Raw genomic sequence first — 24,728 nt, 5'->3', positions numbered from 1 at the left:
CCAACTCTCAAAAATCATGCCACCCACCTTCAAATAAGCCAATAGTTTTACAGAAACCACAATACATTCTACTAGTCTTGACTGTATGCTAACTGTAACTGGTGTAAGAAACAAAATGTGGAAAATATTAGCTTTCAAGTTAATCAAAAAATGAAAATATGCTATTCAACTATTAACTCAGTTCATTGAACAAGCTATTAAACATGAAAAATTTACCATTTAATTTCACATGAATGCTAAATATTCATGCATAATAGTTTTAAAAATTAAGTTCACCCCATACTCTTCCTGGGGAAATGCTGTACATGGCAGCAATTAAATCTTTCAAATGCGCCAATATAGCTTTAAAAATCACCCATTAGCAAGTAAAACATTATTATGCATTCCTGAAAAAAATTCTTAACAGCACTTCTGAATAGAAGCTCAGTCATGACTTGATACTAATCAAATGGATGATTGTAGATCCAATTAATTAATTCATCGCTTCATGTGCCACAAATCCTGAAACCTCTCCAGTGAGATCTGAGCTGTGCAATAAAGTGTTCACTTTAATTTTGGCCCTCAGTTAAATTTAAGGCTCCATTTTATACAATTACTTTTCTGAATTCCTGCAAGTTATAGAAAAAAAACACTTGTGTAAGTTCATGTAAAAAAAAGCAAAAGATAATCATCTAAATGTGCCGTACATTGCCACATCTTGCAACCTCATCCAGCTTTCTCCAACCATGCACTCAAGCACTGAGTAGAAAATCATCCTGAGATAGCAGGCACAGAACAAATTCTCTTGGACTGTCACAATAGTTTCCCTCACCACAACCACAGTCAGCAAGTTTGATTTTGCTCATGTTCACCATCCATTTTGGTAGGCAAATATTATTTCAGAGAGGTTACAAAAATGTCTAAACATAAATAATATTAAAACAGGACACATGAAAATAGAAATATGTAAAAAATACACAAAAAAATTTAAATTAACCACATTTAAAATAAAAGCTAGTTGACACATGTGGGGTGGTCACAAAAGTTCACCATCCGAAAAGTCACAAGATTATGAAAGGATTTAATGGAGTTTTCCCAATTCAAGGAGTTGTCCAGAACTAAATAGTGCATTCTGGCACAATGATTCAGGACTGTGTGCCAAGGAGTTTGTGAAATGTTTATGTAGCATCAAAAAATATTTATTAGGAAAGGCTACAATTTGAGGGATTGGATCACGTGCAAAAACCTTTGGAGCATTGTTTGAGAAGTGTTTGCAAAGAAAAATGGAGGCTCTACTGAAGAGAAAGGGAAAGACAAGGACTGCGACAAAAATTTCGACACAAATAGCCTGTATTATGTACAAAACGTTTGCAAATATATTTGCAGTAATAGGTTTGAAATAAAAGCTAACCTGTGATGTCTTATTCACCATAAACTATGACAAAGTGGTTTAGTTAATGCTTTAGATAACAAAGGGGAGGGAGAACCTGATGGTTTGGAGCCAACCCAACAAGGTAAATTTATTTTACTTGTCTTTCAAGTTCATGCACGAATACAGGGATTATATTTGACTAAATGTAGCATAGCACTATGTTTACAATATTAGTTGCACAGAAAAAAGAGAATGCTGTACTTCAGGTGCACTTATGAAATGCACCTGATTTCACAAACATTGGCACGCACAAAGACCTTGGGGAAATTCCTAAAAGAGATGTGTAGCAGAAATAACCCTGTGTTACCTCCCAGCATAAGCAGCAGATCAGAAATTTAAAAGGAAGGGAAAAGTGAACAAGAGACACTTTAGTGAAACTCCCCACATCAGACAGCAGAAACAAAATGCAAATCCAATGTTTATGAAGAAGAACGAGAGGCTTGTAGGTACTCTCTGATCACCAAGGGTGGCTATTCATCTCAAGAGTCCCACAAAACAAAAAAAAGGTATAATACAGGTACATGATCCTTTATCCGGACCTCTAAATTCCAGAAAGCTCCAAAATCCGGCAAGTGGGGAGAGAGGCAGCACGAGTCGGGCAGGCAAGGGGGAGAGAGGCAGCGCGCGTCGGGCAGGCAAGGGGGAGAGAGGCAGCGCGAGTCGGGCAGGCAAGGGGGAGAGAGGCAGCGCGCGTCGGGCAGGCAAGGGGGAGAGAGGCAGCGCGAGTCGGGCAGGCAAGGGGGAGAGAGGCAGCGCGCGTCGGGCAGGCAAGGGGGAGAGAGGCAGCGCGAGTCGGGCAGGCAAGGGGGAGAGAGGCAGCGCGAGTCGGGCAGGCAAGGGGGAGAGAGGCAGCGCGAGTCGGGCAGGCAAGGGGGAGAGAGGCAGCGCGAGTCGGGTGGGGGGGGGGGGGTGTTGGGGGGAGGTGGCAGGGCTACTTGAAAGGGGTGGGCTTAAATCTGGCTTTCCGAAATCCAGAAAAATCTGAAATTCGGAACACACTGTCCCCCAAGGGTTCCGGATAAAGGATCGTGTACATGTAATGCTGGTTAATGCTTTGTACTCCGAGAGATCTAGCATATTGAAATCATTCACTTTTGAACACAAGAAACTACAGTCGGCCGCCCGTCTCTTTCTCCCTTGCCTGCCCGACTCACGCTGCCGCCTTTCTTCCCACTTGCCGGATTTTTGGAGCTATCCGGAATTTAGATGTCCGGATATTATATCTTATTTTTAATCTTGTGGGACTCCTCTTGAGATGAGCAGCCACCCTTGGTGATCAGTATTAGTTTGAGAAATCTTGATGTTTATTTCAAAGTTCTTACAACTCCTGTAGAGATTTCTGGTCATGTGCAATAGACATACTCCATCCCTTTTAAAAGAGTCGACCAGTCACTTCTGAATTAGACTAATCCGGACAATGGAAAATATTGGAAATAAAAAGCTATGCACACATCTATGACTAAAAATATCACTATATACAGGTGACAAGAAGTCAAGAAGCTTTTCCTGACCAGCTGAAAAGCTTAGCATTTCATAATTCTTCTTCTCTTTGGCTTGGCTTCCCGGACGAAGATTTATGGAGGGGGTAAAAGTCCACGTCAGCTGCAGGCTCGTTTGTGGCTGACCAGTCCGATGCGGGACAGGCAGACACGATTGCAGCGGCTGCAGGGGAAAATTGGTTGGTTGGGGTTGGGTGTTGGGTTTTTCCTCCTTTGCCTTTTGTCAGTGAGGTGGGCTCTGTGGTCTTCTTCAAAGGAGGTTGCTGCCCGCCAAACTGTGAGGCGCCAAGATGCACGGTTTGAGGCGATATCAGCCCACTGGCGGTGGTCAATGTGGCAGGCACCAAGAGATTTCTTTAGGCAGTCCTTGTACCTTTTCTTTGGTGCACCTCTGTCACGGTGGCCAGTGGAGAACTCGCCATATAACACGATCTTGGGAAGGCGATGGTCCTCCATTCTGGAGACGTGACCCACCCAGCGCAGCTGGATCTTCAGCAGCGTGGACTCGATGCTGTCGACCTCTGCCATCTCGAGTACTTCGACGTTAGGGATGAAAGCGCTCCAATGGATGTTGAGGATGGAGCGGAGACAACGCTGGTGGAAGCGTTCTAGGAGCCGTAGGTGATGCCGGTAGAGGACCCATGATTCGGAGCCGAACAGGAGTGTGGGTATGACAACGGCTCTGTATACGCTTATCTTTGTGAGGTTTTTCAGTTGGTTGTTTTTCCAGACTCTTTTGTGTAGTCTTCCAAAGGCGCTATTTGCCTTGGCGAGTCTGTTGTCTATCTCATTGTCGATCCTTGCATCTGATGAAATGGTGCAGCCGAGATAGGTAAACTGGTTGACCGTTTTGAGTTTTGTGTGCCCGATGGAGATGTGGGGGGGCTGGTAGTCCTGGTGGGGAGCTGGCTGATGGAGGACATCAGTTTTCTTCAGGCTGACTTCCAGGCCAAACATTTTGGCAGTTTCCGCAAAGCAGGACGTCAAACGCTGAAGAGCTGGCTCTGAATGGGCAACTAAAGCGGGATCGTCTGCAAAGAGTAGTTCACGGACAAGTTTCTCTTGTGTCTTGGTGTGAGCTTGCAGGCGCCTCAGATTGAAGAGACTACCATCCGTGCGGTACCGGATGTAAACAGCGTCTTCATTGTTGGGGTCTTTCATGGCTTGGTTCAGCATCATGCTGAAGAAGATTGAAAAGAGGGTTGGTGCCAGAACACAGCCTTGCTTCACGCCATTGTTAATGGAGAAGGGTTCAGAGAGCTCATTGCTGTATCTGACCCGACCTTGTTGGTTTTCGTGCAGTTGGATAATCATGTTGAGGAACTTTGGGGGACATCCGATGCGCTCTAGTATTTGCCAAAGCCCTTTCCTGCTCACAGTGTCGAAGGCTTTGGTGAGGTCAACAAAGGTGATGTAGAGTCCTTTGTTTTGTTCTCTGCACTTTTCTTGAGCTGTCTGAGGGCAAAGACCATGTCAGTAGTTCCTCTGTTTGCGCGAAAGCCGCACTGTGATTCTGGGAGAATATTCTCGGCGACACTAGGTATTATTCTATTTAGTAGAATCCTAGCAAAGATTTTGCCTGCAATGGAGAGCAGCGTGATTCCCCTGTAGTTTGAGCAGTCTGATTTCTCGCCTTTGTTTTTGTACAGGGTGATAATGGTGGCATCACGAAGATCCTGAGGCAGTTTTCCTTGGTCCCAACAAAGCTTGAAAAACTCATGCAGTTTGGCAGGCAGAGTTTTGCCGCCAGCCTTCCAGACCTCTGGGGGGATTCCATCCATACCTGCTGCTTTGCCACTTTTCAGTTGTTCGATTGCCTTATATGTCTCATCCAGCTCTAGCCTTAGGGGCTGTTGAGGGAGCTGGAGCAGGGCGGAATCTTGGACTGAGCGGTTGGCACTGAAAAGAGATTAGAAGTGTTCTGACCATCGGTTAAGGTTGGAGATCTTGTCGCTGAGGAGGACTTTGCCGTCTGAGCTGCGCAGCGGGCTTTGGACTTGGGGTGAGGGGCCGTACACAGCCTTTAGAGCCTCATAGAAACCCCTGAAGTGTCCGCGCTGAGCTGGGTTCGTTTGGCGAGGCTAGTCCACCACTCATTTTGGATCTCCCGGAGTTTGCGCTGAAGATGGCTGCATGCGCGACGGAAGGCTTGTTTCTTCTCTGGACAGGACGGCTTTGTAAGGTGAGCCTGGTGGGCAGCTCGCTTCTTTGCCAGCAGCTCCTGGATTTCCTGGCTGTTTTCGTCAAACCAGTCCTTGTTTTTCCTGGAGGAGAAGCCCAGTACCTCTTCAGTGGATTGCAGTATGGTAGTCTTCAACTGATCCCAGAGGGTTTCAGGGGACGGGTCCGTGAGGCGGGTTGCATCGTCGAGCTTTGCTTTGAGGTTTGCCTGGAAGTTTCCTCTCGCTTCGTCTGACTGCAGGTTTCCAACACTGAACCTCTTTCTGGGGGCTTTACTGTTCCTGGGCTTTGGCTTGAAGTGAAGTTTGAGCTTGCAGCGAACCAGCCGGTGGTCAGTGTGGCATTCCGCGCTAGGCATGACCCTGGTGTGGAGCACATCTCGTTTGTCACTTTCTCGCACCAGGATGTAGTCCAGGAGGTGCCAGTGTTTGGATCGGGGATGCATCCAGGTGGTCTTAAGGCTGTCCCTCTGCTGAAAAAGGGTGTTTGTAATGACAAGCCGCTGTTCTGCGCAGAGCTCCAACAGGAGGCGCCCATTGTCATTGCACTTGCCGACGCCATGCTTGCCCAGGATTCCTGGCCAGGTTTCTGAGTCTTTGCCGACACGAGCGTTGAAGTCGCCCAGGATGACAACCTTGTCGGCTGTAGGGGTGCGTTGGATGAGGTTGCGCAGGTCGGTGTAGAACTTGTCCTTTTCTGCTGGTTCCGCCTGGAGGGTTGGAGCATAGACACTGATGAGGGTAATGCGACGCTTGTTTTGAAGGGGGAGTCGCATGGACATGATTCGGTCCTAGAGGCCTGTCGGAAGGTTTTCGTGTTTGGAGGCAATGAAGCTCTTGACCATGAAGCCTACACCAGATAGGCGTCGTTCATCCGAAGGCTTGCCAGACCAGTAGAGTGTGTAGCCTGCGCTGCGTTCTTGGAGGCTGCCTACATCTGCCAGGCGGACTTCACTGAGAGCGGCTATGTCGATGTCAAGTCTGAGGAGTTCATGTGCAATGAGGGCAGACCGACGTTCAGGTCGGTGGCTGTCAGCCTTGTCTAGCATGGTTCTGATGTTCCAGCATGCTAGCTTGAGTTTGTGAGCATCTTTTGAGGGGGAGGACGTGGAGGGGGAGGATGTGGAGGGGGAGGACGTGGAGGGGGAGGACGTGGAGGGGGAGGACGTGGACCTGTTCTCGGGCCTGCGCAAAGGAGCTTTTAGGTGGAGTGCAGTGTGCGCAGTACTGGCCCCACCCTTTACACCCATGGTTCGTGTGCCGTGGCCAAGCAAGCTGGGACGTGGCAGCGTGGTCCTTGGGTCGTAGGTTTTATATCGGAGTAGCCTTCTCCTATGCAGGTTTCTTACCCGGGCTGGAGGGGCCTGCCTCCCCTCCTAGGTCGGTCCATACTGCCCGGACCGGGCATTTCATAATTAGCCATCCTGTAATTCACTTTCTGTTAGTCAGTTCAGGAAATATGTAGATGTTTATCAGTAATCAAACCACAGGGTAAATTCAAAAACTATTTCCAGAAGGAGTGTCACATACTACTAAAATTCTTTCAAGTAGCAGAACTGGATTCAGCATTGGAGGCTTTCATTGCATTTATTCCTTTTCACAATTATTTTTTCTTTTATTAGCCCTGTGCTCCACTAGTTTTTACTAACACATTTCTTAAAATAGAGATCTTCTTTGGCTTGGCTTCGCAGACGAAGATTTATGGAGGGGGTAAATGTCCACGTCAGCTACAGGCTCGTTTGTGGCTGACAAGTCCGATGCGGGACAGGCAGACACGGTTGCAGCGGTTGCAGGGGAAAATGGGTTGGTTGGGGTTGGGTGTTGGGTTTTTCCTCCTTTAGAGATCTTTTCTTTGGCTTGGCTTCGCGGACGAAGATTTATGGAGGGGGTAAAAAGTCCACGTCAGCTGCAGGCTCGTTTGTGGCTGACCAGTCCGATGCGGGACAGGCAGACACGATTGCAGCGGTTGCAAGGGAAAATTGGTTGGTTGGGGTTGGGTGTTGGGTTTTTCCTCCTTTGCCTTTTGTCAGTGAGGTGGGCTCTGCGGTCTTCTTCAAAGGAGGCTGCTGCCCGCCAAACTGTGAGGCGCCAAGATGCACGGTTTGAGGCGTTATCAGCCCACTGGCGGTGGTCAATGTGGCAGGCACCAAGAGATTTCTTTAGGCAGTCCTTGTACCTTTTCTTTGGTGCACCTCTGTCACGGTGGCCAGTGGAGAGCTCGCCATATAATACGATCTTGGGAAGGCGATGGTCCTCCATTCTGGAGACGTGACCCATCCAGCGCAGCTGGATCTTCAGCAGCGTGGACTCGATGCTGTCGACCTCTGCCATCTCGAGTACCTCGACGTTAGGGGTGTGAGCGCTCCAATGGATGTTGAGGATGGAGCGGAGACAACGCTGGTGGAAGCGTTCTAGGAGCCGTAGGTGGTGCCGGTAGAGGACCCATGATTCGGAGCCGAACAGGAGTGTGGGTATGACAACGGCTCTGTATACGCTTATCTTTGTGAGGTTTTTCAGTTGGTTGTTTTTCCAGACTCTTTTGTGTAGTCTTCCAAAGGCGCTATTTGCCTTGGCGAGTCTGTTGTCTATCTCATTGTCGATCCTTGCATCTGATGAAATGGTGCAGCCGAGATAGGTAAACTGGTTGACCGTTTTGAGTTTTGTGTGCCCGATGGAGATGTGGGGGGGCTGGTAGTCATGGTGGGGAGCTGGCTGATGGAGGACCTCAGTTTTCTTCAGGCTGACTTCCAGGCCAAACATTTTGGCAGTTTCCGCAAAGCAGGACGTCAAGCGCTGAAGAGCTGGCTCTGAATGGGCAACTAAAGCGGCATCATCTGCAAAGAGTAGTTCACGGACAAGTTTCTCTTGTGTCTTGGTGTGAGCTTGCAGGCGCCTCAGATTGAAGAGACTGCCATCCGTGCGGTACCGGATGTAAACAGCGTCTTCATTGTTGGGGTCTTTCATGGCTTGGTTCAGCATCATGCTGAAGAAGATTGAAAAGAGGGTTGGTGCGAGAACACAGCCTTGCTTCACGCCATTGTTAATGGAGAATTACCAACAGCATAATGAAAATTATTCTAGAGTTTCCAAGATTTTCATTTTCTAACAAAAATCAATTCTCTACAGAACAAGTAAAATAAAATAAAACATTCACAAAATACTCTAGCCACTAAAATAGATTATATAAAAATAGACATTTTTATGGAACCTTAATCACAATATCCTTCTGGTACTTCACAGAAGCATGATCAAATTTGTAAATTCATGTAGAGAAATATTAGGAAGTGTGACAAAAATTTGCTTAAAAGGCATTTAAAAGAGCAAAATACAAGATAAATATTTTTAAAAAGATGGAGAGTCAAAAGAGAAGGGAACTCCAGAGAGATCTGTGTCTTGCATCTGAAGATCACACCAAGAATGGGGCTTACATCGTTTAATGTATCATATATGTTGAACGCTGAGTGAGTTGGGGGGGTGGGGGGTGAAGGAGGGAGGGAAGGGAGAAAAAGGGGAGAAAATGACACTGTGTTTATTCAAGAGGGAAATGTTTGTGTGTATTTTGGTCAGTATGGTTCATAGTGTGAAAAATTTAAAAATAATTTTTTAAAAGAATGGGGCAGTTAAAGTTGAGAATATGCATGAAGCCAGCACAGAGGGTCTGCACAAATCTTGTAGGGTTATAGAAATGGGGAAAGCTCGATAGTAGGGAGGGATGAGGCCATCAAATAATGAAGGAACATTGTCAACAGTGATTTCCACTAAAAGGAAACACAAGACCCTGCAGATGCTGGAATCTGGAGCAAAAAGGTTCAAAGCGAGAATACAGTGAAAGAAGAAGATGGCTGTCGGCTCAGAGCCCTGATGTCCTTGGCCTGGTGCAGAGTCACAACCCAAAAACAGTGACTTTTTTTTTGCCTTCACAGATGCTGAGCTCTTCCAGCATTTATCTTTTTACTCTTGGCAAGTAGGGACACTGAAGTGACTTTGTTGAGGTTCAGCTGTTAGAGCTGAATGATCTAACGAATGGACCCATGAAATTATGAAGCCCAAAATTTGACTGGAACCTTCCCAAGCAAACTTTCAAAGACTTGTGTCATCTCTTGTGGGGATCCACATGGTACTCAAGGGCATAAGGTTCATTAATTTGCTTCTCTTTTCCCCCCCCCTCTAGAGTGACACATCTACAGATCTTGTAAATTTGTTTGTACTCGAAATACAAACATTTCTCACTCTGACTTATGAATTTAGTTCCTCCAGAAAATAGTGAACAGTCCTTCTCCCCATAACCCTCAATTTCCCTGTCCACAAGAATCTTATCTAACTCCTTCTTTAACCTATCCAGAGAACCTGCCTCTACCACCCTCTGTGGCAAAGCATTCCACAGACCCACAACTCTCTGGGTAAAAATAAACTCTCATCTGTGTCCTAAAGGGCCTTCCCTGTATTCTTAAGCTATGGCCTCTAGTCCTAGTCTCCCCCAACATCAGGAACATGAAATCAGTTTCTATCGTGTCCAATCCCTTAATAATCTTATATATCTCAATCATATCTCCCCTCATCCTTCTAAATACCAATGTATACAACTCCAGTTTATCCAACCTTTCAGCAAATGTCAAAACTCTCACTCTCCATTTTCTTTCAGTTCTACAATTTTTTGATGTGATCCACTGTAATTCAACCACTTTTTTTTAAAACATTCTCCATAGTGCAAGTAGCAAATATAACTTTACTATTTAAGAGCAAATGAGAGAGAGAGAGAGAGAGAGAGAGAGAGAGAGAGAGAGAGAGAGAGAGAAAACAAATATGGGAATGAAAATAGAGAACTAGTGACGACTTAGAATTATATTAATGCTCAGTTAAAAGCTAGGTTCCGTTATTAATCTGGTGATCATACAACTCTGGAAATAATAGGATAGGGCAGTAGTCGACATAGGTTTATAAAAGTAAAATAATGTTTGACAATCTGTTTGAGTTTCTTTCATTTGTAATTATCATTAATAGAATTATGAATAGAACTTGAAACATGAACCCAAGAGAAGTGGGGGGGCTGTGACCAGTGAGATGCCACAGATAACAGTGATAGGGCCCAATTGCCCACATATTACATCAACAACTTGAAAAAGTGATATAGATTTAAGTCAAATTGACTGATGATACAAAGTTAGCTGGTAGTGATAGCTCTAAAGAGCCTCTTTTATCAAATTTACAGAGAGCTTAGTAGGATATATTAATTTAAAAGTTGTTTTACAACTCAAATTTAAAAACAAAACCAAGTACTGCCTATAGTAATGTACAGCAGGACATTCTTTCCTTTCATGATAAATGGGTACTTGGAAGCATTAACAGAATGATTCAACTCAATAACCATAAAAAACAATTCCTAAATAACCTAGGTAGAGCACAAAGTTCAACATCCATGAAGACATCTCAAATATCCAAGCAAATTGAAGTTAAACTATCAAAATCACTCACTGAAAAATATTAAATCAAAAGTCAAACTTACAATCTGTGCTTGACTGCAAAAGCAGTATTTGACAACCAAAGAAAGCTACACCAAAACTTGGAAAGCTTGCAGCCCAATTGCGATCAGGGTCAAATATTTCAAACTGATAAGATGTTTGACTTTCATTTTTGGGATATCTCCAACCTCCTGGAAAGTTTGATTTTTTTTAAAATAACAAAAAATTTTTATTTGTATTAACCTGCTTAGAATTTTGATGATAAAATTAAAAATGAATCTTTTATTATAATGCTGATCACTCAAGAAAAAAATTAGGAAATAAGGTAATTCTGTAGTGATGAAGCCACATTTCCAACTTTGTTTCTCAAGTTTGTGAAGAGTCAGTATGAAGTTTTTTTTTTACTTCAGTTTCACAGCAAATAACTTATGCAAACTCCCATTCCACATCCTGAACGTTTGCCAGAAGGTTGAAATAAAACTGTTGTATGCTCAGATGTCAAGACACAATTAGCTTTGGGAAAAATGTTACAATATCTCACCATTAAATTGCTCTACAACTTTAACAGAAAAGAAAATATTAAACAGGGAGACATCATAAACAATAGCCACAAAACATTAGAATTTATGATAGTTATTTTATGCTCGGCTATGCACACTCGTGCCTGTGGCCACAAACAATGAGACATACAAAACCGCATACAGCAATTTATTTTCTTGATTTCATGGATGTACTTTGCCCAAGTATCTATCAAAAATTAAAGGCAGTTTCTCCAATATCAAACAGATAGGCCACATAATTTCTAAAATGTTAAGAGTTAAGAAAAGTAGCATCTACTGTCTTTTGCTTTTGTATAAATGTAAACATGTATAGTTTTAAAAGAAATAAACAATCCATTTTATTATCGAAATAATTCAGTAAAAAAATATTCTTTGAATTGAATGGCTTACCCTCCTTACCCCAGAGACCTGATTCAAGCAAAACAAAGTTTTCAAGTCTTCAATCAAAATAAATTAGGAAATGTTTTTTGGTAGTGCAGCTGTTTTAATCCCATTGGAAATTGATAGAAGCCCCATGATATACCTGAAGACAAAATCCTCTACAGTTGTCACATGAATTGAGAGGACTTTATAATTTAAACATAAAAATGCCTAATTGATTTGTACTTGGGAATGATTTCCTTTAAAATGTCAAATACAAAACATGAGCCAAGAATATACAGAAGAATATGAACACAGCAGTTCCAGTCATAAATATTAATCATTTCATTGCTGGACAGCATCACATTTGAATTAATTTTGAGATAACGAACATGTTATTATATCTATCTGCTTAAATTGATATTAAGAGCTGAAACAGAAACATCCCAATTTAAATTTATTTTGTTTTACATTGAAATAATGTCAATCATGCTTTAAAGGTTTTGCCATAACATCATTGCCCTTCAAACTGCTGAGAGGCCAGACCCTTCTATATACACTATTTCATTAACATTTAAATCAGATGATCCTTTTCAAACATTTAAGCACTTACTTCTGCAACTTTGGGTGGAACTCCATCTCCAAGCACTTCCTTGACAAAGGCTTGTTGGTTCATATAACAAGAAAGCCCACTCGTTCTTTTAAAAGCATCTTTCAATCTTTTTAGCTCTATGTCTGTAACTGTATTGAAAAAGAAATGTCAGTTAGTAGACAAACTTTTCAAAGCTGTAACATTTAGGCTTTTAATACATTTTTCACATTGATATTTAATTATAGTGAGGAGGAAAATATTCTGAATTCTTTGTGCTGTGTGGGAGATAGTGCTATTTGGCAACAGAATTCAGAACCACCATCCATTCAAATTATCAAGCAGAAAAGTGGAATTGGTCATGTGAACAGAATAGAACAAGATCTAGAGTGAAAAAGACAAAGCAAATTTGCTTATGACATACACAAAAACACCCCACTCCAAATTTGATTAGTGATGAAAAGTTGTATTAGGTAGATTAACTGCAATGGAAATGCATTGAAAAGACAGAACAGCAATCAACGGTCCACTAAGAGTTGCTACTTTAGCAAGATCTCTTTGGGACAAATCAACATGCATTTAAAAGATCATTAAAAATTGTGATAATCTGAATTAGTAAATTCTGCAATATATAATGTTGCAAAATAAAACACCAAAGCATTAAACGTAAAATCAACACAAACCAACTTTTTAAACTCAGCCAAGTAGGATCTCACAAACCATCAGACTAGGAGGTCTTGAAACATGCACTTTACATTTCTTTCATATACCAATTCACAACGAGATGCTACCAACAATCAAGTCTATTCCCATCTACTTTGAACATTTTTCTGACTCTCTTCCAATTCCTCGATTTCTCACCCTTTCTCACAGCACCATCCCATGCAACTGAAAGAGATGCAACATTTTCTGGTACAGCTCCCTTTTGCCCCATTTTCCAGGCTCCCAAAATCTCTTTCAAGATGAAGCAATGATTTGCTTGTACTGGTGACTTTGTATTCTGCTTCAAAACTAATACACTGGTCTCATCTAAACAAGGGAATCTAAACAAGGGAAACGAAACAATGTTTGGCCCCGTAGTCCCCCGCCAGCTGCCCCAGTCCCATAGTTCCCCGCCGGGGGACTGTAAGGCAGAGGGGAGGGTAGGTGTCCGCAGCGGGGAGGGTGGCTGTCAGTGGGTCTCCAGCTAACTGTCAACAGCCTGTCCGCTGCTAGGCACCTGAAAGCTGCAAGCAGCTTTGCCTGAGCAGCTTTCAGGTGCAACGGGGGAATTCTTGGAGCAGGATATTATACCTACAGAAGAAGGGTTAGGAAGGTAAACCTCCTGGCTGGGTTCTCTACTTTTAGGTGGCCACCCGACAGCCGCATAGGAGTACAATAGGCTGCTTTACAGTTGGGTATTGTGGCCACCTGTAAGTGGCTTGTGTTAGTCTTTGAACTGGCAGTAGACCATCAATGGAATTATCCATTTGTCTCCCTCTCTGACTAAACTATCTTTACCTCCCTGCAGTGTTGTAATAAAGAGCTCAAGAAAAAGTACCTCTTCTAAAATGGTACATTACTGCTTTCTGGGCTCAATAGCGAATGAAATGGCTTCTAAGAACTCTTGCTTTGCAGTTCAATTTTCCAGCATTTCATTCCATTTTCAAGAAATTTCAGATCTTTCTCATTTTCTATTTCTATTACCCACTGGCGTGTGTTTAGTTATTCACTGGCCTTTACCAGAATTAGTCACCAATTTTATTACTCTATCTTCCTGATCACCATATCACTGACCTTTTGATTTATCAGAAATTGGAACTGCTTCAGATATCTATTTTTTTTAACGTCAGTAAGACAGCTAGTCATGCAATTCCTTTTTAAAATACAAGATTTCATGAATTCAAAATATAAAGGTTCCCACCAGACTTGATTGGCTTTAAACAGCAAAATGCATTTTTACTGTTTCATCTTTCTTCTCTGCAAAAATTACTCATTTGCCCAGCCAACTATGGAGGGGACAATGAAATTTTCATACTGCACTACAATTGCAGAAATACAGCTAGAATAGATGTTCTTTTTCGTTGAAGGAAGCATTTTGACTAAACTAGAATCTCCATACAAGAAGACAATAATTTGTATTTAGTTACAATCATTAGGTATTGGCAGTGCCCAAATTTTGACTTTGTAAGTATGGTACAAAAAGGACCCTTGCAATATGATTTAAATTAAATGTACATAAATCTTTGACTAAGGGCTGGATTTTACAAACAGATGGAAATAACCTTCATCAAATCTAACCTCTTGTCCTCACCTACCACCCCACCAATCTCCACATCCAACACATCCTCCTCTGCCAACTCTGCCGCCTACTACGTGATCCCACCACAAGACACAAATTCCCTTCTCCACCTTCTCCACCGCTCCCTCCACGACTCCCTTGTCCATTCCACCCTCCCCACCAATTTTTTCCTTGGGACCTACAAGAGATGCTTCATTTGCACCCACACCTCCTCCCTCACTACCATTTGGGGCTGCAAACAGTCCTTTCGAGTGAAACAAAATTTCACGAGAATCTGCATCCAGTGCTCCTGTTATGGTCTCCTCTATACAGGAGAGTCTGGACACAGACTGGGAGATCGCTTTGTTGAGCACCTTGGCTCTGTCCGCCACAACTGTGTGGATTTCCCAGTGGCCACCCATTTCAGTTCCCCAGCCCTTTCCCTTGCTGTCATATCTGTCCATGGTCCAATGCACTCTCAAACTGAGATCAACCACAAATTGGAGGAACAACACCTCATCTTCTGACTGGGCTCTCTCCAACCGCATGGCATTAATATTGACTTCTCAGGCTTCCATTAAACATCCCCCCCCCCCCTCTTCCCCCATCACCTTCCCTCAGCTCTGTCTCTCCCTTTGCTGTCTCCTTACAAACAAACATGATAAATTCGTCCCTTCTATCCAATTTTGTTGGGCTGGATTCCTCCCACAGCCAGCATTATCTGAATTCTGAGACTTTCTGAGATTTCCTGTTTCTGGCTCAATCTGCTTATTCCTTGAAGGAGGGCCCAAAACATCACCAATATATCTTTGCTTTTTTATGGATGCTGAAAAGACTGGCTGAGTTCTTCCAGTATTTTGGTGTGTTTTTACAATCACAAGATCCATTCAAACTTCCGGTCTTCCACATTCAACAATACACATTTTGAAAATTTAGATGGTTCCACTTAAACTAGTACGGTATACATCCAAGGCTTCATTTGGAACAGCACATATTTACGAACAAAATCTGGGTTATTTGGGCAGTTGGCAGAAGTTAGGTCATGGGAAGAAGAGTTTCTTTCAATTCTCTAATAAATCTTCAGTTATCAAGGCTCCATTTCCAAAGCTCAGAGACTCAGTAGCTTCACACACACATGAATCATGAAGAAAATTTAGGGAGGATTAAAAGGGTCTAATGCTTTAAGAAACGAGTGAAACTGGGAGGGATGAATGAGATAGGAATAGATTTCAAAAATAAAAATGAACATCAAGACTGAAGCTTTACCAAGAGCCAACGTTATCAAAGACAATATGATGAGGAATCCTAAATCAAAGTATTAACTGTTCCTTCTCCTCCCAAAGATGCTGCCTGATATACTGAGTGGTACCAGCATTTTGTTTTTGCTTCTGGTTTTACATAGAATTTTGGATGTTGTTGTTATTAATATCCCAAATCACTTTTAATTCATCTTTTTTTAAAACATGTTATAAGGTAGTGTCATTAACATTTTGTGTGCCCAGAGGATTTAAAGGGAGTGCAGGAAATGGTGTTTAAAGGAACAAGGGTGTGGGGCAGCAGATGTGATCAAAGTGAGTGAGGGCACAGTTTATAAGGAATATGGGAATATCACCTGCTGAATCAGATACTGATTCACAAAATAGTAGGATCACTGAATTTTCATTGTAGAACAGATAGGTGTTAAAAGCCCCTTTCACATTTACAAGTGGTCCAAGGAATTAACGGCCGATCGGCCTAAAAAGGGTCTAGTGTGAAAGCAAAATCTTCTCAATCTCCAGCGTCTACAGATGCCAGCATTGCAAGCAGGCAAGTGTAAAATGGGAAAGTGCATTCTGGGATAGAAATGACCCAAGTTTTTGTATGAGTGCAGGAACGTGAAGGAAGATTAAAAATGAAGGTATAAACCTTGCTGTGGGAAAGTCGCAGTGGGAGAGAGGAAATAAATAGCAATAGCAGACATTTTTTTTATAAATAGTGCGGGAAAATTGGTAGTGCTATAGCGCACAATTTATAAAGACTGTGGGGATAAGGCAATGGTGGACCTAACTTCCCAAAATTTCACGCAGCAGAGAAATCCCTCCACGTGTGCTCCGTGCAAGCAGCCGTGCATACAGCCCTTTCTCTGCCGTACAGAATTCTGGAAGGGCAGATCCGCCATTGCTTCTTCCCATGGTATTTCTACATTGTGCACAAGAGCGCTACCATGCTGTTTAAACTGTGCACGAGAGCCCCATCAACATTCCCACGCTGTTTAAAAATTGTCTGGTGTTGCTATTTATTGCTAGCACTTTCCCACGGTCCCTTATAAAGGTTTATATAGGTCAACACAACAACAACAGGGGCTGAAGGGCTCATACTGTGCTGTACATGAAGCTTAATTATATTATAATTGAGCATGATTAATGTAGTTCAAATATAAGATCATAATACATTGATCAGGATTTAGTTTAGGGGAGGTTCCCCCTTTGCTTGATGCATCATGACATCATTGGTATAAAGTACATCAGTCCTCACCCGGGGATGGCTCCTTGCAACTGTGAATGTGTGCAGTGTTCCAGTTAAGAGTGGTCAAGTGTGAACAGCAAAAACACCATTCCTATCCTGGGACAATAAACAGCTGATTTAGTGGAATGCAAGTGTAAAAGGGGCTTAAAAGTTGAGACTTAAGTGCTTAATTACTGAAGATACAGAGCAACAAAAGATGAACTAGTAATTTTGAAATGTTACTATGTAACATACATAAATTGCAAGAAGATAGATTATCATTTGCTTTTTCTTAGCAGCAAAAAAAAAAGGGTTAAGCACAGTTAACAATTGTGGAAATAATGCATTATTTCAATTCCGAACGCGTGATAGCTTTCAATATAATTATAAAATTGTAACTCATTTCAAAATATGCCACATCCCAATTTATTGCACAAGATTGACTTTGAATGACATTTTTCAAATTATTTACTAACACAAATAAGCATTTGCCAATATTTAACAACTCAAAAGCATAACCACATACACAATGCTCCACTGATGTATCATTTGTGGCAAACAACTGATTTGCAATGCCCAACTGAAATTGCACTTAACACTTAGTTGATCAGGACTCAAAACAGAAGCAAATTTGACAATACTCTTAACAACTCAAAGTGACCATTAAACTGAGTTGCAGCAGAGAAATCCAATACCAAGTTTAAAAATATGGCAGAGCTTAAAAACAGAAACTATGAAGAACTTGCTTCCAAAAACTGTTCATCTGCCCAAGTAATTTCTGCTAGTTGCAATTCCCACATCCAGCAGGATTCTGAAGTATTTCAACATTGAAATCTTCAAGTTTTAATGATGTATTGAAAATAAAAATAAAATCAACTTTGTCAAAAAAGTTTCCACTTTAAAATTGTTGAACTGTGGATATAATTCACTGAATTGTGTGATAGATCATATCATATTTTATATTGTTTTTGAAGGAGATAGATTGTGGGAATAGTGTAGGTCACAAACAGAAACACTTCATAAAACAGATCTCATTTAAAATGCCAGTGCTCTGCTCAAGCCAGACAGTCCAGGCTCCGAGTGCCTTTGCAAAAACTTTGAAGAATGCCTATAAGGACTTCACAAGTCAGTGCAAATTGGACATGCTGTGGCGTAATGGATTATTCTTTTGAAAGCAACAGTTGAACGGACTCAGAAGATTGGGTCCAGTGCCGCAATCTGTCTGAGTGCAGTTTGCTGTTCTAAGACGGTCATGTGGTTTAGCAAGCAGAGAGAGAACTGGTTTCTGCAGCATGGTAAGTTGGCAGTTTGTTTAAAACCCCATTTTGAAGATGGGTAGTGAGTTCTGAAACAACCCATGTAGCCCATACAAGAGGAAATGGGTGACGAGAGTGTTTCACTTGAAATAAGGGAAACAAAAAGGAACTCTGTGGTGACCTGGAGAAGAAGAGGTTATCATTTGGAAAAACCCTAATGGGGCAAGTTTCTTCGGCAAGACATTGAATTGGATGATCAGAGGGAATCAGTTTGTGTGTGTCAAACAAGCGACGAATCTCTCTCTGAAACCAACGAGAACCTCCCTGAGTGACAACCAATTACTTTAAAACACCAGAGCTTTGTGAAAATTCATAAATGTTAAATTCTGTGAACAGTATAAGAATTACCTGATACCAATGAAATTGGAGGAGTGAAAAGTGAGATTGAACTGTGAATCAAAGAACTTTTCTGAACTTATACACATTACCTACAAATACACTTAGAATTAAAAGGGGGTTAAGTTAGGTTAAAGTTTGGTCCTTTTTTCCACGTTTAAAGAAAATTAAAAACGACTTTTGTTAAAGTATACATTTGTCTTGGTGAATTTCTATTGCTACTGGGTTTTGGGGTCCTCTGGGCCCATAACAATTGGAAGTTCCACCAATTCCCTGGTTCGAGTTTATCATCATACTCTTCCAATGAAGTCAAATCATCATTATAGCGATATAATGCAGACTCAAGCCCCGTATTTCCTCCCACATTGAGCCACTGGCCTATGATTTGGTCCTTTGGCCTCTGATTGATACATGTCCAAAAATTCAAAATATTTCAGAAACAATCAAGGACAATAAAAATGTCTTTATTAATAATCACTTGAACAAAGGCACATTAAAAGAAAAATACATAAATACTCTAATATTCAGCCCATCACCAACGTAATGGAGGTTTAATGAGCAAAGGAGCAATTTTCATGGTCTTGCACCAGAAATCAAATGGATGCAAATCAAATCCCTGCACGGCAGCTGAGGAGCGAAGTTCAGTTTGAAGAAAAACTTGCAACTCATTTCAGTAAGGTTATAGAAAAAAAATTGTGCTGCCGCTACCATTGAGTGCCATTAAAAATCCACTATTTCACAAATGTTATTAGAGGATTGATGAAATCTTGGATTCTTTTAAGGGTTTAATTTGCACCAAAATTAATTATATCTATAGTGGATAAATAATATTCTTTTGAAATCAATTTTAGGGACAATGGAAATATAATGAAAGAGCATGGAACTGAGCGATATCGACCAAGAGGACCCAAGTTCAACTGCGTGAAGTCATTTAACACGTTAATAACAGAAAGTAGGCTATAGTTAAGTAAAAACACAAAAATGCTGGAGGAACTCAGAAGATCACACAGCATTCATTGAAATTAAAGATATATAACCAACTTTTTTTTTTAAAAATGGACTTTATTCAAAATAATTTACAAACACAAAGCCATTGAAAGTCTCTGCACGCTTATATTCGTATCCATACATTTCAATCACTATACATTATTACATTAATTTCCATTTAGCAACATTGCCATCTGTGTGCCACCTTGTCATTTGAGGGGAGAGGGAGAAGTATAGGTCAACAGGCAAAAGGCCATGTTTGGAAATGGATAGGATGATAGGATAAAATTGATCAGAGGAGGGGATTGCTCTGTCAATGTGGGAGGGTGGGGGGGAGAGTGGGGAGGGAAAACGAACCAACAGAAACTGGAGAAGTTGATATTAATGCAATCCGGTTGGAAGGTACCCAGATAGAAAACAAGGCATTCAATGTCCCTCCAATTTGCAGGAGGTTTTTTGTCTGGCAGCGCCTGAGACAATAGGAAGACAAATTGGCATGTGAATGGGGCAGGGAACTGAAATAGGTTGCCACTGGAAGATCCCCACAATTTGGTGGGCAAAGAGAAGGTGATAAACAAAGCAAGCTTCCATCTCTCTGATGTAGAGGAGCCACAACAGGAGTACTGGATGACCCCTGGAGATTTACAAATGAAATGCGGCTTTAATTAACCTTGGCAACAACAGCATCAAGCACTGACAGTGCATGAAACCATGGACAGGCATGTCAGCATGGGATTGGGGCGTTGGCAGTGCATGAAGCACCCACACCTCCCCCCCTCACCATTTGAAGAGAAACAGTCCTTCCAAGTGAAGCAACAGCTTCGTGTTCAAATTGAAGTTGGCTGGAAATATCAAAAATATTGCACCACTTGAAATTTCTCAAGTTTGAGGAGGAAGTGAATAGAATTTCATGAATGGTACCAGGGAAGAAAGAACTCATCACCCACCATATGGAGAGACTGACGGTCCTGAGTTTAAAAGGAAATGATCAAAATTCTGAAGCATTTTGAAGCAAGCAAAAATATATTTTTGTGTTTGAGTCTATTGTTAATTAATGGAAACATATTCAAAGTAATTGGAAAAAATGAATTTATATTGGAATTAGAGGATCAGCAGTAACTTTCTATTACTGAAAACTTGAGATAGGTTGCTTTTATTTTGAATTGATGTAGCTGTGGTGATTATGTCTACTTTAACAATTTTCAAACAACTACTGGTACTTCTCCTGTGTTCTTTTTTCTCCATCTCTCCGTTTCCCTCAGAGGCTGTCACTTTTCCCTCCCCCATCACTTCCCTGTTTGTTTCTCTTCTATTCTCCCACACATATCTGTACTCTTCCTCCTGCCTCTCCCCCACTAGTTTATTCAGTCATCTGCCCACTTTCTGCTCATATCCTGATGAGGGGCTTAGTTACACATCTTTCCTCCATCAGGAATGCTGCATGACTGGCTGAGTTTCTCCATCAGTTTTGTGCATTGAAATACAAGTTAGGAAGTAGGTCTAAAGATATCTCATCTTGATATTTTACAGTTGCATTTTTCCTTAAAATTCAGTACAGTATTCTGGAAGAGCTGCATTATAGCCTTTCAGAAAAGAGTACATATCAAAATCCCATCTCTCTTTTCAGAAGGCCTTGAATATTTTCAGTTGTATTCGATGACCAAGAATGGATTCCTTCTGGTACCAATACCTTAATCAACCTCACTCAAACATCATCTACTTTTGTTTCACAGCATGCTTCATGACAGCCAATTGGCACGCGAACACAGAAAAAAAATTAAAATCGGATTATGAGCTGCTTATGGAGACATTAGGCTGCGTGAACGGTTACAAAGATTTTTTTTCTCCATTATTTCTCTTCAGCTTTTGCTTATTAGAACTAATTTGAAAGCTGTGGGACCACACAAAAACTTGAACATAATCCAGGGCAATTGCAACAAGAACTGCAGAATTAATAGCAGCCCCCCCTAACACATTAAACTATCACTGCATTTCGAAGTAACTCATTGTGTGAATCATAGTAATGAGAATAAATATTGCAAGAGCAAGATCTCAATTTAATATCTGAATTGACAATCTTACACATTCCATTTACGACACCAATCCTTCTCAAAACTTTTCACCTGACAACTATAACTTTAACTATACAAGTTGCAACTATTGGGAAGCCACAATCAAGTGCATCTTTAAAATTTCTCATGATTTATTTATTTGTACGTCTATTACATTTTTGAATAGTGAAACACAAAGGCTGCAGATGTTGGAACCTTGAACAAAAGACTGGTGCTGAAGGGTAGGAGTGATCAGTCAACAAGTGGCCCCTTTATCAGGCTTGATAGCTATTGGTCTTGCTGAGTTCCTCCAGCACCCCATCATTTTTGAATATTTAAGTTACTGCCATTATCCTCATGAAACCAGAGAACTGGCCTGAATCTATTCATAAGTACTGGAGACATTTCAACACTGCGGCTTTGATGCTTCCCTACCAAAGGCAGCCCACTTCAAAGTGTCAGTCAATGAAATTATTATGATACACGAGGGCCAATGTTACAAGTAAAAATATCAAAAATAAAGCAGCTGCTAAAGGAAGTTATTTAGAGAATCATAAAGTTGAAGTTTCCGCCCACTGGAGTATCTTGAAATTCACAAAAATAGAAGACAGTGGTTTCCTGAATTTTTTTAAAATTTAGGAATACTATAACCTTCACAAGTAGTTATTTTGAGTGGCTTCATACCACAAGATAATTTAAAAGTACACAACTACGAACTAATATTTCATCCTACAGGAACTGAACGTTTAATTCCAAAGCGAACGATCAGTAACAATTAATAATAGCCGCTTGCTTTAAATTATTACAATTCGGTACGTTCTTGATCAAAAGTTCCAACTTCAAAATGACTTGATCGTTCCATTTTTTGTTTGCTCTACCCTCATCCACCACCCACCCATTTATTGACCACGAGATAAGAGACTCACAGAGCATCAAGGAGTTGCGGAAGCAGCTCAGTGGCTCGCCCAATACCTCGGAAAGTGACAGTTCGCTGCAGAACCCGATGGTGTCCACAAATCTGCGTCACTCCGGGCTGCGGTGTCCCTCCGTCGTTCACAGTTCGTCGCAAACGCGTCACGGAGAGGTTCAATCAATTGCGTGAACGCTCGTGCTTTTCGCGACAGGTCGGCAAACTTGGGCAGGCGGATCTTGCCAAAGGGGTGCGCTTGTTTTTTAATACCTATGTACATATATATCTAGATGTATCTATGTACATACATATCTAGATGTATCCATGTACATATATATCTAGATGTATCCATGTACATACATATCTAGATGTATCCATGTACATACATTTCTAGATGTATCTATGTACATACATATCTAGATGTATCTATGTACATACATATCTAGATGTATCTATGTACATACATATCTAGATGTATCCATGTACATATATATCTAGATGTATCCATGTACATACATATCTAGATGTATCCATGTACATACATTTCTAGATGTATCTATGTACATACATATCTAGATGTATCTATGTACATACATATCTAGATGTATCTATGTACATATATTTCTAGATGTATCTATGTACATATATCTAGATGTATCTATGTACATACATATCTAGATGTATCTATGTACATATATATCTAGATGTATCCATGTACATACATATCTAGATGTATCCATGTACATACATTTCTAGATGTATCTATGTACATACATATCTAGATGTATCTATGTACATACATATCTAGATGTATCTATGTACATACATATCTAGATGTATCTATGTACATATATTTCTAGATGTATCTATGTACATATATCTAGATGTATCTATGTACATACATATCTAGATGTATCTATGTACATACATTTCTAGATGTATCCATGTACATACATATCTAGATGTATCTATGTACATACATATCTAGATGTATCTATGTACATACATATCTAGATGTATCTATGTACATATATATCTAGATGTATCTATGTACATACATATCTAGATGTATCTATGTACATACATGTCTAGATGTATCTATGTACATACATGTCTAGATGTATCTATGTACATATATATCTAGATGTATCTATGTACATACATATCTAGATGTATCTATGTACATACATATCTAGATGTATCTATGTACATACATGTCTAGATGTATCTATGTACATATATATCTAGATGTATCTATGTATATGTATATCTATCTAGATATAGAGAGACTAGAAGGCACGTTCACTGTTGGCGGGGTTAATCAGCGCAATCCCGGGTTGGAGGAAATGCCCAACTCGGGGACCCCAGGCCGGGTCCGTGGTGAGAAACCCCCTCAACGAATTTGGGTTCTTCAGACCCCGCTGATGATTTTCAAAACTCCCAAACGCAAATGCTCCTCTGCTGCAATTTCACTTATGATGAAACATGAAAGCAGGGAGTAAAATCCCGGAGCCACAGACCCGCCCTTTCACACCGGGCTGACGTTCGCTTTCAGGCGAGCGCTCATATTCCTGCTGGAAGTCCTCACTGATATTTTATTGGGGGCGGGGGGGGTGGGGGGGGGGAAAGACAACAAACCAACGTCATGTTGGGAAAAGTCCCGCCCGCCCTCCCCAAAACTACGGAGTTCCCCTGATTTCACTGACGTGTGGGACACCCGTCATTTCCCCCCCACCCCCACCCCCACCCCCCCCCCACTTCAGGGGCCCCCAACGCTCGCCAAGTAAACACAATCATCAGCCCTCACCTCGTTTCACCGCTTCATCGTAGGAAAGAAACCCTATTCTTGATTCCTTGGCGCCCATGTTCCCATCGTCTCACTCGCGAGTTGATCTCCACGGCCGCCCCCCTCTTTCCACTTTAAAAAAAAATGTTTCCCTCCCGCTTCAGCTTGTACTTTCCCCTCTCGATCGAAACCCGGCCTCAGGGCTGTCCGCCACCTCCATGGCTGGATCACGTGACCTGGCGCGGCGTCACGTGGGCCCCGCGAACCCACGGCGGGGCGGAGCGGGCGACCGCGCGTGCGCGCGCGCCCCGGCGACGTCCGCCTCTTTGCCCTGCGCCGTCCTGCCCTTCGGTCATGTTGTGAGTGCTGACCCTTCTGGATGGATGGATGGATTAGGGGGGGCGGGGGGGTGCGTTTTGCCGCGACTCAGTTTTAATTTTGTTTGCCTGCCGCCGACGTCAGTCTCAGTTGACGTGACGGATTAAAGGGAGATGAGGGGTGGCAGGACTGATGTTCTTTGTGATTTGGACAGGGTGGCTG

At 41.8% G+C, this 24,728-nt stretch overlaps 1 protein-coding gene across 3 annotated transcripts in view; it reads right to left on the bottom strand.

Moving 5' to 3' along the window:
• Nucleotides 1-24,439, bottom strand: part of usp32 (ubiquitin specific peptidase 32) — a 154,585-nt gene extending 130,146 nt beyond the window's left edge. For 2 of the 3 annotated variants that reach the window (XM_069910731.1, XM_069910732.1), the window contains exons 1-2: nucleotides 24,210-24,439; nucleotides 12,083-12,210 (exon numbers count right to left, since the gene is read on the bottom strand). In XM_069910731.1, the coding sequence (XP_069766832.1) occupies nucleotides 12,083-12,210; nucleotides 24,210-24,267 (186 nt within the window). In that variant the 5' untranslated portion in view covers nucleotides 24,268-24,439. Of the gene's footprint in view, nucleotides 1-12,082; nucleotides 12,211-22,418; nucleotides 22,516-24,209 lie in introns of those variants that run through there. The other variant, XM_069910733.1, reaches the window with a different exon arrangement.
• Between the last annotated feature and the right edge of the window lie 289 nt (nucleotides 24,440-24,728).

This window comes from Narcine bancroftii, chromosome 14 (genome assembly GCF_036971445.1).
Source record: "Narcine bancroftii isolate sNarBan1 chromosome 14, sNarBan1.hap1, whole genome shotgun sequence".
Classification (NCBI taxonomy): Eukaryota; Metazoa; Chordata; class Chondrichthyes; order Torpediniformes; family Narcinidae; genus Narcine; species Narcine bancroftii.
Note: the sequence above shows the minus strand (reverse complement) of the source record. Positions and strands in the feature narration are given on the sequence as shown.